At 39.2% G+C, this 15983-nt stretch overlaps 1 protein-coding gene across 4 annotated transcripts in view; it reads right to left on the bottom strand.

Annotated features, from left to right (window-relative positions):
• LOC112575112 (neurogenic locus Notch protein-like) overlaps positions 1-15983 on the bottom strand; it is a 50526-nt gene that overhangs the window by 13680 nt on the left and 20863 nt on the right. For 2 of the 4 annotated variants that reach the window (XM_025256694.1, XM_025256695.1), the window contains exons 13-29: positions 15416-15474; positions 15065-15225; positions 14780-14890; positions 13659-13763; positions 13296-13427; positions 11774-11919; positions 11449-11605; positions 9784-9924; positions 9332-9463; positions 8797-9093; positions 5608-5745; positions 5071-5208; positions 4371-4508; positions 2696-2842; positions 1386-1483; positions 717-778; positions 294-445 (exon numbers count right to left, since the gene is read on the bottom strand). In XM_025256694.1, the coding sequence (XP_025112479.1) occupies positions 294-445; positions 717-778; positions 1386-1483; positions 2696-2842; positions 4371-4508; positions 5071-5208; positions 5608-5745; positions 8797-9093; positions 9332-9463; positions 9784-9924; positions 11449-11605; positions 11774-11919; positions 13296-13427; positions 13659-13763; positions 14780-14890; positions 15065-15225; positions 15416-15474 (2314 nt within the window). The remainder of the gene's footprint in view (positions 1-293; positions 446-716; positions 779-1385; positions 1484-2695; positions 2843-4370; positions 4509-5070; positions 5209-5607; positions 5746-8796; positions 9094-9331; positions 9464-9783; positions 9925-11448; positions 11606-11773; positions 11920-13295; positions 13428-13658; positions 13764-14779; positions 14891-15064; positions 15226-15415; positions 15475-15983) is intronic. The other 2 variants (XM_025256697.1, XM_025256696.1) reach the window with 2 other exon arrangements.

Consider the following 15983-nt stretch of genomic DNA (forward strand, 5'->3'; position numbering starts at 1 on the left):
TCATGTGGCATTCTCACAACTTGTAATTTATCTATCAATACGATCACAACATTATAAAACAACACATTCTATAAACCTCAAGAACTATTATCTTTTCAATCCTCTTTATAACAGAGGGCACATTCAGTCCTAATTGGATGCGAAAGGAACATATGCTGTCTGTATTTTTGTAATTCAATTCATCACCCTTTTTATAATTTCTATACATTTATCTGAATTTAAAAAAAGAAAAAAAAACATATAAAAGCCTCCAGACAACAATAAATTGCACAAAGAGGTCAAAGCTCAGTTACCATCTGGTACATAAGTTGCATTGGTGACTTGATAGGTACTCCCATTTAGCGTAATAGAAGACAAATTTAGTCCTAATTCCAGCTTTGAGATGCTGAGGATGGAGACACTGACGTTTGTGGTCACCCGAACATCAGCAATGATGCTACCAGGTCTGTAAGCAACCCCCGCCAAAAATAAAATAAAAATATGAAAAATGAAATTTACATTGTCTTTATTTGATAATTACAAGACCACCCGACTATTAGGAGCAGCTGTAGCCCTTAAGGTTCTAATAGTCAGTTGTCTGATAAAGTTAAAGAAGAAATCTCGAAGGACCAAAGAATTGATGAGTCATTCTTCAGTCTGTCCTGCTGACACCATCAGAAACTACATACACAACCTACCTGACACCATCAGGTACAGAAACTAAACAAACAGCCTACCTGACATTGGTTATGTTCATTGAGATCATCTCTGGGAGATATGCCATCACCAAAGTTCGTAGCTGAAATAGAACAATTCATTCCATTTAGCATAATTAGGATGATAATCAAAGAAAGTTCCTGTTGTAAAAAGATATGAGATAGATAATTTGTGTTTTAAGTCAAGCCAGCAAGGCGGCTACATTCTGGCAAAAGCAGCTGGCCTTGTAAATGGCTGCAGCGAACATATATGAGGTGAGATTTAAACTTAGGATACCTCATCTTTACTGTACTGGGGACAAACACTTCATTTTACCAATGGACCATTTAGCAATAAAAAGTAAAGAGAAACCATGGAGGAACAGAAGGTAATGCTGAGTGGGCCTTTATCACCTACTTATCAACCATTGATTTAAACAAAAATAATTTTATTCTTTTAGATTCAGTATGCTAAGACTGCTAATAGTGTCTTAATGCAAGGGAACATACACTAAAAATTATAAGAGAAATTTTGCTCCTTCCTGAATTAATAATAAAGAAACAATTATGTAATTGTACAGAAATTCATATCTGGTCTTTAAAGTAAAAGTAAATGGGAGATGAAGATTTATATCCACAATAAATGTAAATCATTTAATTGTCTCCTGCCTCCATCTTTGTGTACAACATTTGAGAGAAAAAAACAGTCACCTCTTTCATCAGTGCTGCTCTAGGCTGAGACTCTGAAATATTGTATTCTGGAAGCCATGGGCTGGAAATGTTAATCCTCATGGTAAAGTAGGAATAATCTGCACAAGAATCAAGAAAACCAAATATAAAATGTTAGATACCATTGAATATTATTTTACAAGATATATAATGAACAAAAAGCTGCATGAAGGTTGCGAGGAAGATAAAAGGAAACTTGAAGGATTTACGTGTAGGTGTGCAAATATCTACATGTGAACATGACTTCGTTGGTATATCTGGATGCATACGAGGCCAGGGAGTGAGAAGCGTCAAGTGCGTGTGTGTGCATGCAAGTGCAATTGAGCACAATGTAACAAGCAGTCCTTCCATATACAGTGATACCTCAGTTTTCGTTGATCAATAATCTGTCCGAAAACAATTGGGGAAATCCCAAACCGATGAAAAACAGAAGCAATTATTTCCATATGAATCAATGTAAAGCCAATTAATTTGTCCAAGACACTCCAAAGCACATACAAAAAACCACACATTTTATAGACAATATATAGTGTGTCATATTAAAAACAATAAGAAATTAATATAAAATGAATATAACAATATAAAATTACATGTAATTGTAGTATTAGCACTCACAATTCATAAAATAGCTGGAAAGCAATGGAATCATACTGACTAGACGTGCCCAGTGATGCTCACATGAGAAACAATGCCACACCGAGCAAGAGAATGCATGGGTTGTGCTTTGTTTTCATAAAATTAGCAGTGAGGTCATGTGGGCACGCGGACAAAATCTGAGGCTACCAAGGAAAACCGAGACAAATTTTTGGCAAAAAAGAAAAGATGACAAAAACCGCAAACCGGCTAAAACCGAAATCAATGAAAACCCGAGGTATTACTGCATTACCTGGAACATCTTTGCTACAATAATAATATGTGATTTATACAGAACATAATCATGCACTTAAGATAAGTAGAAGACATGGACAGAATAAAAGGGTGGAAGGAAAAACTATGCAGACAAGTAAAAAAAGACAAACAGATGACACTAAGGGAAATAATACATGTATATGCAAACTTGTGTAAAGATATACAATGAGGTATGATATGTAAAAATAGCAACCATGAGGCATTTCATTTCACTGCAATTTTATGTAGACTATAAGCTCAGGGGAAGTGGGGAAGACTTTATACTTTTATTATACTTTTAATGGATATAGTGGAAGATGAAAAAAAACCTAACTCAGTTGTTTTGCATTTTGTCAAGTTCTGACAGCTATCCCCTACTACCATCAACCACATGAACTACTTACGAACAGGGTCAACACAAACATGCCCTCCACCATTGGAGCAGCATTTCTGTGCTCGGGAGCAGTCCTTATCATTACTACAGCTCTCCACTGTGATGCCAAATGTGTTGGGTGGAACCACAGGACAAACTCCTGGCTTGTTGGAAGAGGCTGTAATATCATACAACAGAAAATACATTTGTAGTTATGTGGGGCAGATGTGTGTGTGTGTATACATGTATGTGTGTGAGAGTATATGTGTGTGTGTGCGTGTGTGGAGTGGGTCACAAGACTGTATTTAATGCTGAGGTGATTTCAAGGCAAAGAAGCCTATAGATTTTTGGAAAGGAGAAAACTTGAACTTTGCAATAAAAGTAATGAAAATTGCTTTCTTTCACTGATGACAGCAATAATCCAAGAAAATTCAGTTTACTATTTAAAAATACATCAGGGTCCCCGGGTTATGCAAAACAAAAATGGAATGGAAGTGGCCAGACCAGGCTAACATCGGGAGAAACCATTATTTACTCTGGCCACAAAGACATGGACCACAATCATACCCAGGAAGAAGCAATACTGATGTCAACAGAGACAAGGGCGCTGATGGCCTGGGAACCAGTCTCACCACGGCTCATATCAGCAAGATTTAACCCCAAAGGAAGAAAGAACACCATCATCCAATGCTATACACCAATAAATGCAGCAGATGAAGAGGAAAAAGAAGACTTCTACAGTTCCCTGCAGTCTCTGCTTGACAGCACACCAAGAAAAGATCTGAAGATCATTATGGGAGACCTAAATGTCGAAGTGGGAGATGATAACACCAACAGGGAACTCATCATAGGAAGACATGGTGTCAGCACCTGCAATGAAAACAAGGAGCTCTTCACAGACTTCTGCACTTTCAATGACCCCGTCATAAGTGGCACTGTGTTTCCACCCAAAAATATACACAAGACAACTTGGACTTCCCCTGATGGCCAGAGGGAAAGTCCTTCATTGATCCAGACAAGCCGGTGAAAGACAAAGACAGCAAGACCATAAAAACCATGCAAAACAAAGAGACCGCTGGATGGAACACTTTGGACAATGTATGGCGGAGTGGATGATGACATCAAAACCTGTATCAAAAAGAGGAGAGTTGAAAGACCAAAGCAGAGTTGGAAAAGAACAGTAGAGAGTGAGGCAAGGACGTCGAAACCACATAGAACCAAATAATGGGGGCTGCCCAAAACTGGGTCTGCTGGCAAGGTGTTGTAGCCTCAAGGAATAACAAGGAATAAACTAAACTAAGCTATGGATTTAATACAGGTGCATGACCCAATTGAGCCACAGCATAGCTTGTTCAATATTGGTGTATCGATGCAATTAGGCTATAGAGCTATAAAGATGTTCTCATTCGCAGGTATGAAATGTAAGGAAAGAATTAAGACATAATTTAAGTTGTGGCACAGAGTACAATTTAAAATGAGGCCAAGCTAGGTTTCATTTTAGTGAAATCTTTGTTTTAATTATGTGTTCACTGGACTAAGAACAAAAATATCCACGTGGACCAAATATTAACAAAATGAACTCCATTACATTATGCCAGAGATGCTCAAAGGGAGATAGGAACCCATACCAATGAGGTCCAGGGATGAAACAAATGCAAATCTACCAAAACAAACAGTGCATGTTAAACATTGTAGAAGTCACTTACTTGTACTTGTATCTGTTTCTTCACAGGTCAAACCATAAAATCCAGACGTACACATACAGAATTGCCCTTGGCCTTGTCTGAACATACAGGAACCACCGTTCATGCAAGAGAAGTTGCTGCACTGTTGCCCAACATATTCTGTAAAATATTGCCGATTTAAGTTCAAAATGGCTGACTTCTCAGTTTTGTTATGAGGCTGTGCCCTCTGTTTGTATGTACTGAATGTAAACACACACCCATGCAAACACACAAACACCATCTCTCCTTCTCTCACTAATTCTCCAATTGCAAAAAACACTGAATAACAGCAGCTTATCACCACAATTGGCTTCATGGCTATTATTGCCGCAGTCATCTTTTTCATCACAGATGAAACCTTGAGAAATGCATGTTTTCCAGTTGGGGCACAAACCTTGCTCAGATTGACATGCTTAATAAAAAGATTTTCCGATTTCAGCCAGCATGACATGGTCCGAGCTGGAAAGCGACTCCCAGAGCCAGGTCCAATGGTGGGATGTGGCTGCGGCCCTTTGCTCCACTGGGGGCAAATAGGACCAAGAAAAAGAAAGTGTGCAAAAACACACACTGAGCTGGGCAGAAAAAAGGGACGTAAGAACCTTTCCTGCTATGGTCCAAAGATGAAAAAAACGCAAATCTACCAAAACAATAGTGCATGTTAAACATTGTAGCAGTCACTTACTTGTACTTGTATCTGTTTCTTCACAGGTCAAACCATAAAATCCAGACGTACACATACAGAATTGCCCTTGGCCTTGTCTGAACATACAGGAACCTCCGTTCATGCAAGAGAAATTGCTGCACTGTTGCCCAACATATTCTGTAAAATACAATAAAGGTGTATGGCTGTCTTAAGACTCACTGAAATCAAGTTCCATGATTAAGTTTTAAACTGCCTAAGGACTCTTATTTTTTTAAGATATACAATTCCTGATGTAACTGCAAATTTGCAAATGGCATAGTAACTTCAAAGCCACAGTTCCCATGGGATTTTCTATTCTACTCACTTCCCCTTTAGCCAGTTGTCTGCACATTTATCAACAACATAAACTGCTGAACCTTAACAATGTACACCCTTAAACATGTCTCTCATCGTGACCCAAAAAAGATTCAACAAACTTTTACACTGTCTTGTAAATAAGTGATCTTTAAGCATGGTTGGTAGTTAATTTACCAAAACAACAAATAGCTCATGTTAAACATTGTAGAAGTCACTTACTTGTACTTGCATTTGTTTCTTCACAAGTCAAACCATAAAATCCAGACGTACACATACAGTATTGCCCTTGGCCTTGTCTGAACATACAGGAACCACCATTCATGCAAGAGAAGTTGCTGCACTGTTGCCCTAAATATTCTGTAAAATATTGCCGATTTAAGTTCAAAATGGCTGACTTCTCAGTTTTGTTATGAGGCTGTGCCCTCTGTTTGTATGTACTGAATGTAAACACACACCCATGCAAACACACAAACACCATCTCTCTTTCTCTCACTAATTCTCCAATTGCAAAAAACACTGAATAACAGCAGCTTATCACCACAATTGGCTTCATCACTATTATTGCCGCATTCATCTTTCCTGTCATGGAAGAAACTTTGAATGATGCATTTTTTCCAGTACGGACAAAACCTTTGCTCAGTTTGACATTTTTAGCATACAGGGCTACAGGTGTTCTTTAATCAAATGAATTATTGCTCCTGGGCAGCAGGGTGTTAGTTATCTTGACTGCCAGAGTGCTCTCCTCACAACCTTCAGCTATTAAAACAAAAAGCCCACATGGGTAGAGCAGTCTTTTTGACAACCCCAAGGCAGAGAAAGGGAAGGTTGGAAGGGCATTCGTATCAGGTTGTCTGTAAGTATTGAGGAAAAACAGTTTACATATAACTTTTCATTTCTTTCTTTACTTTACTTGAGGACCTCACTACAGCAGGATAACTATCAGAAGAAGGGCTCTGCCAAACCACCCTCATTGATCAGCCATGTACCTGAAGTAAATAAGTCATAGCTTGTTGTGCCAATGAGACAGGCCAACCAGATGCTGTACTGTGGCAAGGGCAGACTAAGCAGTGAAGGTTGAGTCAAAACACCACCTGATAGCAGTCCTGATATTGGCCAAGGCCACACCCAAAGAATGGTTAGGCTTGCCCTAGTACCCAAACCTCATCCAACCACACTTAGTCTGGCGAGAGACTGAAAGGAAGCTGTTGATCTAGATAGACAAAGTTGGAGTCTTTTAGGTCTGGCTGGACTGGAAGGAAATCGAGGACTATCCTTCTCAAAGAGAATGTCACCTGCACAGGTAAGTCCTCAAGTATCTCACTAGGTGCTGTAAGGCACGGGAACATGAAAGGTCAAGGACCCACATGGGGTAGCCAATCACCCAGAACAACAGCTCAGTGAACAAAAGTACTGATTCATCATCTCTTGGAATCCACTGACAAGGCATTTAACTCCAACACTAGGCTAAGCCAGAAGGAAGATCAATCATTTGTCACTTGTGTAAGGGAAGTCCAGGTGAGGTACAAGGTCTCTTAGGTCAGATCAGTAAGAACCCAGGCTAATTCCACGCAGGAAGAAGGGAACAAGATCTAGAGAGGCAGGACCAGAAGTCCCCAGAGGTCGTGGTTGAACCCCCCACCACCATCAGACAAAGGTGCCAAAGGTTGCTGACAGCATGATCCAATATACGTTGATGGTGACGAGAGATAGGTGTGTTTCATGGAACAGCTAGGGAAGAAGTCAGCCTTCCTAAAAGGAAAGACATCTCTCAAACAAGAGATCTGCTATGTTTTTAGCCAAAGCCAGAGGGAAAAACTCTCCACTTGCTTTATACCCATTTGCATTAAGGGCTTTCTAGTGGCCACAATTCTCTACCCTGCCTCACTCGAGAAGAATATGGGAGACGGTTGAGTGAAATAATACCCAGGCAAGAAGATAAGAGTTTCTGGAAACTAGCTGGGTAAAACAACAACATTAATGGCTGCTTCAGAAGATGAAGAGGAGCTGAAAGCTTGTTTGTAAGGCTCAAGTTCAGGGCCAAAGGTTGGCCATCCCAGACCTGTCCTCAAGTTCATGCTCCAGCAGGAGGCAAAGAGATCCCCCTAAAGCTGGACAACTGATGGGAGAAGAGACCTCACAACCCATTAAGAACCCCAGAATGAGTCTGATGAAGTGAACCTGGTGATCCTTGCTCCACATCCAAAATCCAAACCCTCCTGCAAGGGGAGGAGACTGAGGCTCTCCTTGGCGCTGCAGCTAAGCGACAACCGAGGAGTTGTTGTACCGACTCCCTGCCCCTGTGGCAGGGCAGTCTAGATGTTGAGGGCTTTCAAACTACTGTCAACTTAAGGATCTCAATGTGCAGAAGTTGGAGGTCACTGAGAGACTACCCCCTTTTGCTCCCAATCCTCCATCTATCAAATGTGCCAACATTACTTCCACTCCAACAGCAACATTGTGCATGTGCGGGTAGAAACATCTGCTGTGAGCACATAAATGACAGCCGAGGATCAAGAGATCTGCCCCTGTGTTGAAGAGGCCCAAGAGGTGAGCCACTCTCGAGCAGTCTTTGGATGTGAAGATAGGAAGGCTGAACTTCTGACTGGATGGTGTTGGCTATCTTGTGAGGCAGACACACCCAACTGAGTAGGGTCTGAAGTGATGCCTCTGCTTTAATTGAAGTAAGTCCGGAGAAAAGTGCAAGTCCAAATTCTGCAAGTTGACCAGCCAGCCCAGCTCTTTCAGTCCTAGAAGACAATATTCAAGGAGGTCTGACAGTTGCAAAGGAGGCACTCATTACTCCAGTCAAGGCCCATGAGGCAACAGAAGCCAAAGGGAAGGTCAACAAACAGGAAGAACTTTCCAACATAAGCAAGGCAGAGAAAAATGCTGGGTGGGGCAGCAGATATAGCTACCAAGTAGATGCACACAGCATAGTCTCATGGGGCTAATGAGCATCTGACCAACCATGCTGCTCTGCCCCCACCCCCACCAAACGTATACATGTGCTCAAGTCAAATCATCCATCATTTTCCCTTGAGCCCAAGATCACTATGCCACCACTGCGTAAGGGCAATAAATCGTTTGGTTAAAGAGCAGTTGTAGCTCATATAGTTAGGTCATCTGGTAAAGTTAAAAAAGAAATGATTAATATGCATAGTAGCAATTAAAGGCTGACTTTATTAAAGTTCACAAGTTAAACAACATCCCAAACTGGCTGTACATATTTAGAAGTCAAATTATGTTAGTAAAAGACATGGAGAGATGAGAAAAGTTCTGCAGGTGACTTTACAAGCCAAATGCATGATCCCAATGAAACACATAACAAAGAGATAACCAAAAGAAAAGTTACTCAAAATGAATGATACCATAAAGAAACCTTGTGTTCATACTCTGCATGATACTTACTGCTATCACAATCACCATTCATTTTCATAATGCCACGCTGTTCACCCAAATCATTTGTGCACATGCACCCGTCCGTTGTCAGGCTTGTTACATTGAAATCACAGATGTACTTGTAGTTGCCGCTGCTCATGTCATTGCTGGGCCAGCAGGTGGGCACTTGCAGCTTGCTGATGTTTAGCCCTATCAGCATGGCTGCCAGAGTTGTATTGATGGACTCTGGTGCCGGAGTTTTTCCAAGTAGAGTCTGCACCATGTAGTTCATCAACTGGTAACTCCGCTGGCATTCTGTCAGCACATCTAAAAACAGAGAATGTTTGTAATCACCACTACTTCTAAAAACAAAAATAAAATAAATTTGATATGATGAATGTTGCATTATCTCAACTTGTAAGATGCACACAGATGGTAGGCTTCATCCACACTTTGACCTGTGCATATTTTCTGCTCAAGCTTTGCAAAGTTTGTGCACAAGCTTTATGTAAAAGCTACATCTACATCCAAGAAGAAAATGGTTCCCCCGAGTACTGCTGCTTACCTGGTGTTGGACTTTCACAGGCAATGCCAGAGTATCCTGGCTGACATAAGCAAAGGGTGCCATTAAAAATGTTCCCCACACAATGACCATTCTGGCCGCAAGGGTTTGCGATAAATCTGCGGCATACTTCAGCTAGAAAGATAAAACGTCACCATCATTATTGTTAAGCTAAGCAGAAAGTGAACAATGAGATGACATAACATGTCATACCATGCAACTCCACTTTTGATTCAGGAAATACTTAAAAAAAAAAAACAACAAACACACCAGGACATACACACATGAATGCATTGACATGCATATGGTGCACCCAGCCTTTATGTTCTTGGATCCAATGATTCTCCTCCACCCCACATCCAACTGAATGAAAGACACCATCACTTGTGCAAGTTACACAATTAAAATCTTTTTTTTTTTTAAATCTACATATGCTCAGAACACAATGAACTCACTAAATAATGGTTCTTGACATCTGTAGCCAGTGCTCTCTTTGCAGCATTTTCTGCTTCCATAGCAATCTACATCTTGAAAGCACTCCATGGTTCCACTGCCAGCGTCTTGTGGTGATGGACACCAGCCAGGCTTCTCTGTGACTGATAAAACCAATCTAATCAAATAGCAACCATTCTTAATAGATCAATCCCCTGCCCAGCCAGCCAGAAAAGCTCGTCAACAATGGTCATGTAACAGTCGATGACAATTATATTTACTGTCTTCATAATATTTTTTAACATATTTTTTTTTTGCTTGTGTGTTTGTTTTTGGTCATGTTACAAATCTCTCATAACTGCTATGTTAAAAATTTTCTAGAGAGCATATGGTCATACTAGGTGTGATTTCCAGGTACTTTTGTGTCTTGCAACAACAAATCTTTCATTGATGAATGTTAGAATTCGGAGCCAACAGCTGAACAGACTACCTAATGACTACAGTTTACAACAATCATGAAAGAAATTGGACTGTAAATGATACAAAATAGCATTCACAAGATCATGTAAAAAGTAAGAAAATATTCCCCAAACCATCTAATAACAGAATATAACTACAAAGTCTATACAAAGTCTGGAAATACTCAACATTAGTGCATAAAAGAAAAAAAAATGAAGTGCACAAAATTCTAAAACAAACATCTTGTTTAGAAAATGTGAAAAAGATCTTAAAGGTATACTGAAGGCTGTGATAAGGCTGTGGTGATGGTCAAAACTATATTTAGTTACGATTGAAGTGCACAAAAGCAATGCAGAAGAAATAAATGATTCATTTCTCATTTTATTACCACTTATTAGCAACTATTTCCGTTACTGATGTTTACAAAAAAATTTTTAAATCCAGTGAAATTGACCGATGTGTCCATTCGCCGAGTAACCACGATATCTTCCCGAGACAGCAGACGAACTTGCGTGTGACACAGGACCAAGACAGACAGGAAGTGTCAGTGATCATTGCTAGACTTTCAGCTCATGATTGGTGGTGTCTTGCTATTTGGATAAGTGATATCCAAAATTATTAACAATAAAGAAAGCTATGAGTAAAGTCCAACTATATCAGTTTGAACCAATTACATCAGCTCACACTGTCATCAACTGGACATCATCGGAGGACAAGGAAAATGTTCCAGCAGTCAAAGGACAAAGCAGGTAGGACTAAGCAAATCATTGTGTCCATGGGAACAGAAAGTGAACAAATGCTTTAGATTCAAGCACTTAAAAAAATAACATAATGCATTCAAACTCCTTACACTGGGTGTACACACACACACCGGAATATTCACAATGTATATGATAATTTAGGTTTTAAAGTGAACTTTTCAAAGCATAGTTTTAAAAATTATAGAAAATATTCTGTCTCACTCGGTAAGCCGTCTTGGTCATATGTTATAAGGTCACGTGATGGAGAACGAGACTTCATCTAAGCAAAATAAAGGGCCCGTGTGATTTCTCTTATTTAACACAACATTCAACAAAAGCTTCAACTTTTTCCACATGAACAGACAGAAAATATATGAGATTCAAATTGATTCTACCCTTTACGAGATTCTAAACAGTTTTATTTTATTTTACAATCCCTTTAAACACTTTTATGCAGTTTTTAAAACAAGGGAAAACTCGTTTACGCACCTTTGCAGCTGCCATTAGAGTATTTATTACTGATGAAGGAACCATTGCTATTGGTACAGTAGCACAATGGGCTTTCAGAAATATTGGCTGTTTTGTACACACAAACAGATTTGTACTGGCCATAGCGGAGTGATCCAGAGCTCCAGCAGCTGGATACCTGCATTAACGGAAAAAACTTAAAACTGATTTACTTCTTCATTATGAAGGAGCGAAACCAAAAGGCTCATGAGATTATTTTTTCATTTCTTCTTTATCCAGAATCACAATCAGCTAAGCTAACAAGCAAACAAGATGGTATAAAACAATAAGAAGTATTCTCATGTACCTCTATGTTGGTGTACTGAATGTCTGAAAGCTGCTGCTGTAATGTTTTTCCATTTAGAAAAGCAGGTAGGACAGTAACTTTTCCCATCAAAGCTTTCAGGAAAAAGGTGTTGAGCCTCTCCTGACGCTGGCAGTCTGTCAGATTATCTGTTAAAGATAAGGGTAAAGATAAATGGTAAATAGCACTTACTAGGATTATCTCCCTTTAAGACAAAGGGTTTCCGTTAAGTGCCAAATTTTTTGCTATTTTTCAAAGAAATTATACAAAAATAACTACGTCACAAAATTCCAGTTCATGTCCTGCTCACTTCACCACAACAGAATTAAATTTGATAAAGACCTAATGTTCTGTTGTTTAAGCCAAGGGAAGTAACTTGTAGAGAAATAATTCGGCTTTAAAGTGTACGATATTTTTGTTTGTGCTGTCAACCGTTCGCAAATAAAAAAAGTAATAAAAGCACTTTACAGCTGTTAAATATAATAATAAAGTTGATTTGCATGGAGCTTTTCCCCACAATTAGAGGTGGGCTCAAAGTGCTTTTACTGAAAACAAAAACACAAAAAAATTATGGATGCTGGACTGAAAAACAATAACTTTCAGTGTTTTTTTAATTATTTATGCTCACTCCTTTCCTGCCAGAACTGGATTTTGAAGTTGATCTTCACAAAGCAAGGATTGGTATAAGTAATGTCTTGAATTTCAAGTGAAGACCGATAAAAAGAAAGATTTGTCAGAGTACCGACTTTGAAGTTTTTGGGCAACACAGTTGAGAATAAAGCACATTCCTGGCACTGAAGAAGCGAAGGCTACAGCAATCAACTACATGCATGGAGCAACATGCAGAATGACACAAACATGTCTCATCACCAGACAGCATTGCTGAAGTTCATAGATCCAGAATCTAATCTAAAGAACATGAAGCAATGTACATCGTTTGTAAATTGAAAATGGAAAACAGCATGGTCCCCAATGCTAGAACAGCTAAAAGTGTCAGTAAGAGAGGCATATAATCCAGTACAGTCAAAATTCCAAAGCAAGATGGCAAAATGAAGAACAGGAGACAGAAGCCATTCGTGGAAGATGTCTATTGTAAAAGCACAAGCATTGAAGAACAATCCATCACAGAGGTGAACGGCACAATGAACATCCCAGATGAGTAGGAGAAACTGACACTTGATGTACATACACGGACGAGACAAAACGACAAAGAGCTGGTCCCCTCCAGCCAGGAAGGCGATTTTTTAAACAAATCTGATTGCAGCTTACCAGTGTGACCAGAATGAGTTACTGAGGGTTAAGTAGTACTTACTGAAATACAGAAAAAGACAACTAAAAAGGTTACTTTAGACAAATGACACCCTAAACAACTCTGATGTTCCTACTCAGAAAGGTAGTGTAGCATTTAATGAAATGTAAAATAACAAGTAATACTTTGAGAAGAACACCCTCTGATAAAGAGAAGCAACACCCACAGGAAAATGCAAAATTTCTTTTCTTAAGATTTGCCTTCTTCTCATCTCACCTTTGCCAGTTTCATTACAGAAAATTCCACCATAGCCCTCATCACATTGGCAGATAATGTCGTACAAGAAGTTTCCTATGCACTTCCCATGGCCACTGCAAACACCCGCCCCAAGCTCTTTGCACACATTGACTGCAACATCACAAACTTTGTTCTTGTTGACCTTGTAGGAATCAAGGAAATGAAAAGTTATCTCATCAAAGTAAAATTGCATAAATGATAACTGATGCTAATTACAGAAAATGGACATATTTTCACTGGTTTGTAACAAAATAAACCTACTGCTTGGATCAATGAATAGCTGCATCTCATCCTGCTGGAACAGTCTGTATCAGTTTTCAAGTTGTTAATCACACACTTTACCTTCACATGAATTTCCAGAGAAGGACTGTGAGCAGTTGCATACATATCCTCCATAGTAACTGTCATTGATACAAATGCCGTTCCGGCAGACATTAATCCCACAGTCTGAAAAATGAGATACATCGAGAGGTACATGTATGTGCACAAAAAGTGTTCTACAGCTTTTACTGCAAAACATGACAAGGCAGCTTTATAGACTAGATTAAAAAAAAATGTTGTTTACCTGGTCCAAGAAATATTCGCAAAATGAGAAGATAATAATGAAGGATGCTTTTGCTGACAACAATAACAGTATATCCTCACTTTGCAAAAAGCTCTATATATACTTTATATGAACATGAGAAACCCTCTCTTGTAAGCACATAAACATTCATGCGCATGTGTGCATATGTACAAATGTTCACAAAATAATAATAGAAGTTATACAGTGTACCACCATTTTCTTATTTGGGTGTCCTCAGAACATTTATGTAGCACTCTAGCAGTGAACTAAGTTATGTCTTTGTTTGTAAAGGGTTGGTGTCGAACAGCTCCCAGGACTGTCCCTTTTTCATGCCGGCTGCATACGTAATAGCCAGCCTTGAATTGCCCACCCGTGGCTACTGGCAACTGGGCCTATTGTTACACCAGAAGTTACAAAGTTGCCTGAGCCACTTGGGGAGACCATGACCAGACAGGATGGGGTGGTGGAGACCACAAGAGCTGAAAATGGTTGTGATGAAACCGTGGGAAAAGGGGGTGGATGGTTCTGGAGCATTCGACAGAAGAGAGAAAAAGTAGCGTAGCCTGAGGGTTGAGGGAGGCTTTTTTGATTGGGAAGTGAGAGTGGAGAGACAGCAGGCCTGCCGCCGAGTAAAACTCTGAATAAAATCTACAGTTGTGCGGCAATTTCGATCTTCGTTGTGTTCTTGTAAGCTAGCCCACCCAACATAGCCATCAGGGACCGATGTGTTTGTCATACTTAATACACAGTCTCTATAGTCAAATTTTAGTGAGAATTCCAAAGAATGAGATCATGAAGTCCATGCAGTCACTGAAATCTCCACCACTGCCAAAATGCAGGACTAATAAATACACAGCAGTTTATTAAAAAAACACAAAACAGGCCATGCAATACCCACCCATGTAGTCGCAGTTTTCAGGTGATTGCTGAGGCATGCAACGGCACTCTGATCTTTGTCCCATCACAACAACACACAGTCCATTGCCACAGGAGCGTATCTGGCATGGACCTGTAGAAGATATATGCAACTCATGTGTCAAATGTTTGCACATCAAACACAGCGGTGTTTCAAACATTTTAATTATTAAAGGAATTAGTTTTTAATAAAATTTTAAAGAAATCTATAACTCACTATTATCCCAAATAAAAAAATCACAACAGAAATAAGCATGCCTTGACCAACCTTGTCTGGCCTGTATTATGGTGGTCACATTGATGGTTTTAGCACCTATGCTAAATCCCTTTTCCTGCAGCTTCTGTTGTCTAGCAGATATCTCCACAGCATCAAGCACTCCTGAGAAGTTGACAGCCACTGTGACAACCAAGCTGTTATCACCTCCATCCCTAAGCAAAATCAGAATAGCTGAATTTGTAAATAGTACTTTTCTTACTACAAATTGGCCCAGATATCTTAAAATCTTCAGAGTTGTTCTTAAAAGACCTATGTACACCCGCCAGGTTAAAAAAACAACATAAATTTCTTTTACTGAAACATTGCAATGCCTGTATGAATTTGACCTTTCTGTTCACCAACCTTATATTGAGAACATTGGAGGAAATATAGTGAATGGCCCCATACATTGTTGAATTCACCTGTCAAAAATATACGGACAAATAATCTGTATTAATTGGTCACAAAGCTGTTCAAACTGTATAAAAATGTGCTAAACCATGAAATGTACAGCTAGTTTTCTAAGACATTTCCACCATTTAATGCTCAATAATGCAGGTGGGAGATATCACAGAAGAGAATAAACATGTAAGGTTCAAAATACTTAATAATTATTTAAAACCATTCTGACTCGTTACTTATAGCTGTTACAGGCAAATGCCACAGCGACAAAACATGCTACTGTATGGCAATTTATTTCATACATTAAAGCCTTGATAACTCCATCTGTTGCATTCAATCTTTTTGCTCAAATAAAACCCAAACAAACTATAAATGTGAAAATGTAAGCCAAATGTATCTAGTACAATTACTGCACAGACACTTTGTTTACATATTTTGAATCCACGACACTATGTGATATAGAGGAAAAGGAACATGCATACAAAATGGGAGTTTCATGAAATTATATTTTTAAGAAATAGTGCATGCT

This window comes from Pomacea canaliculata, linkage group LG11 (genome assembly GCF_003073045.1).
Source record: "Pomacea canaliculata isolate SZHN2017 linkage group LG11, ASM307304v1, whole genome shotgun sequence".
NCBI classification, from domain to species: domain Eukaryota; kingdom Metazoa; phylum Mollusca; class Gastropoda; order Architaenioglossa; family Ampullariidae; genus Pomacea; species Pomacea canaliculata.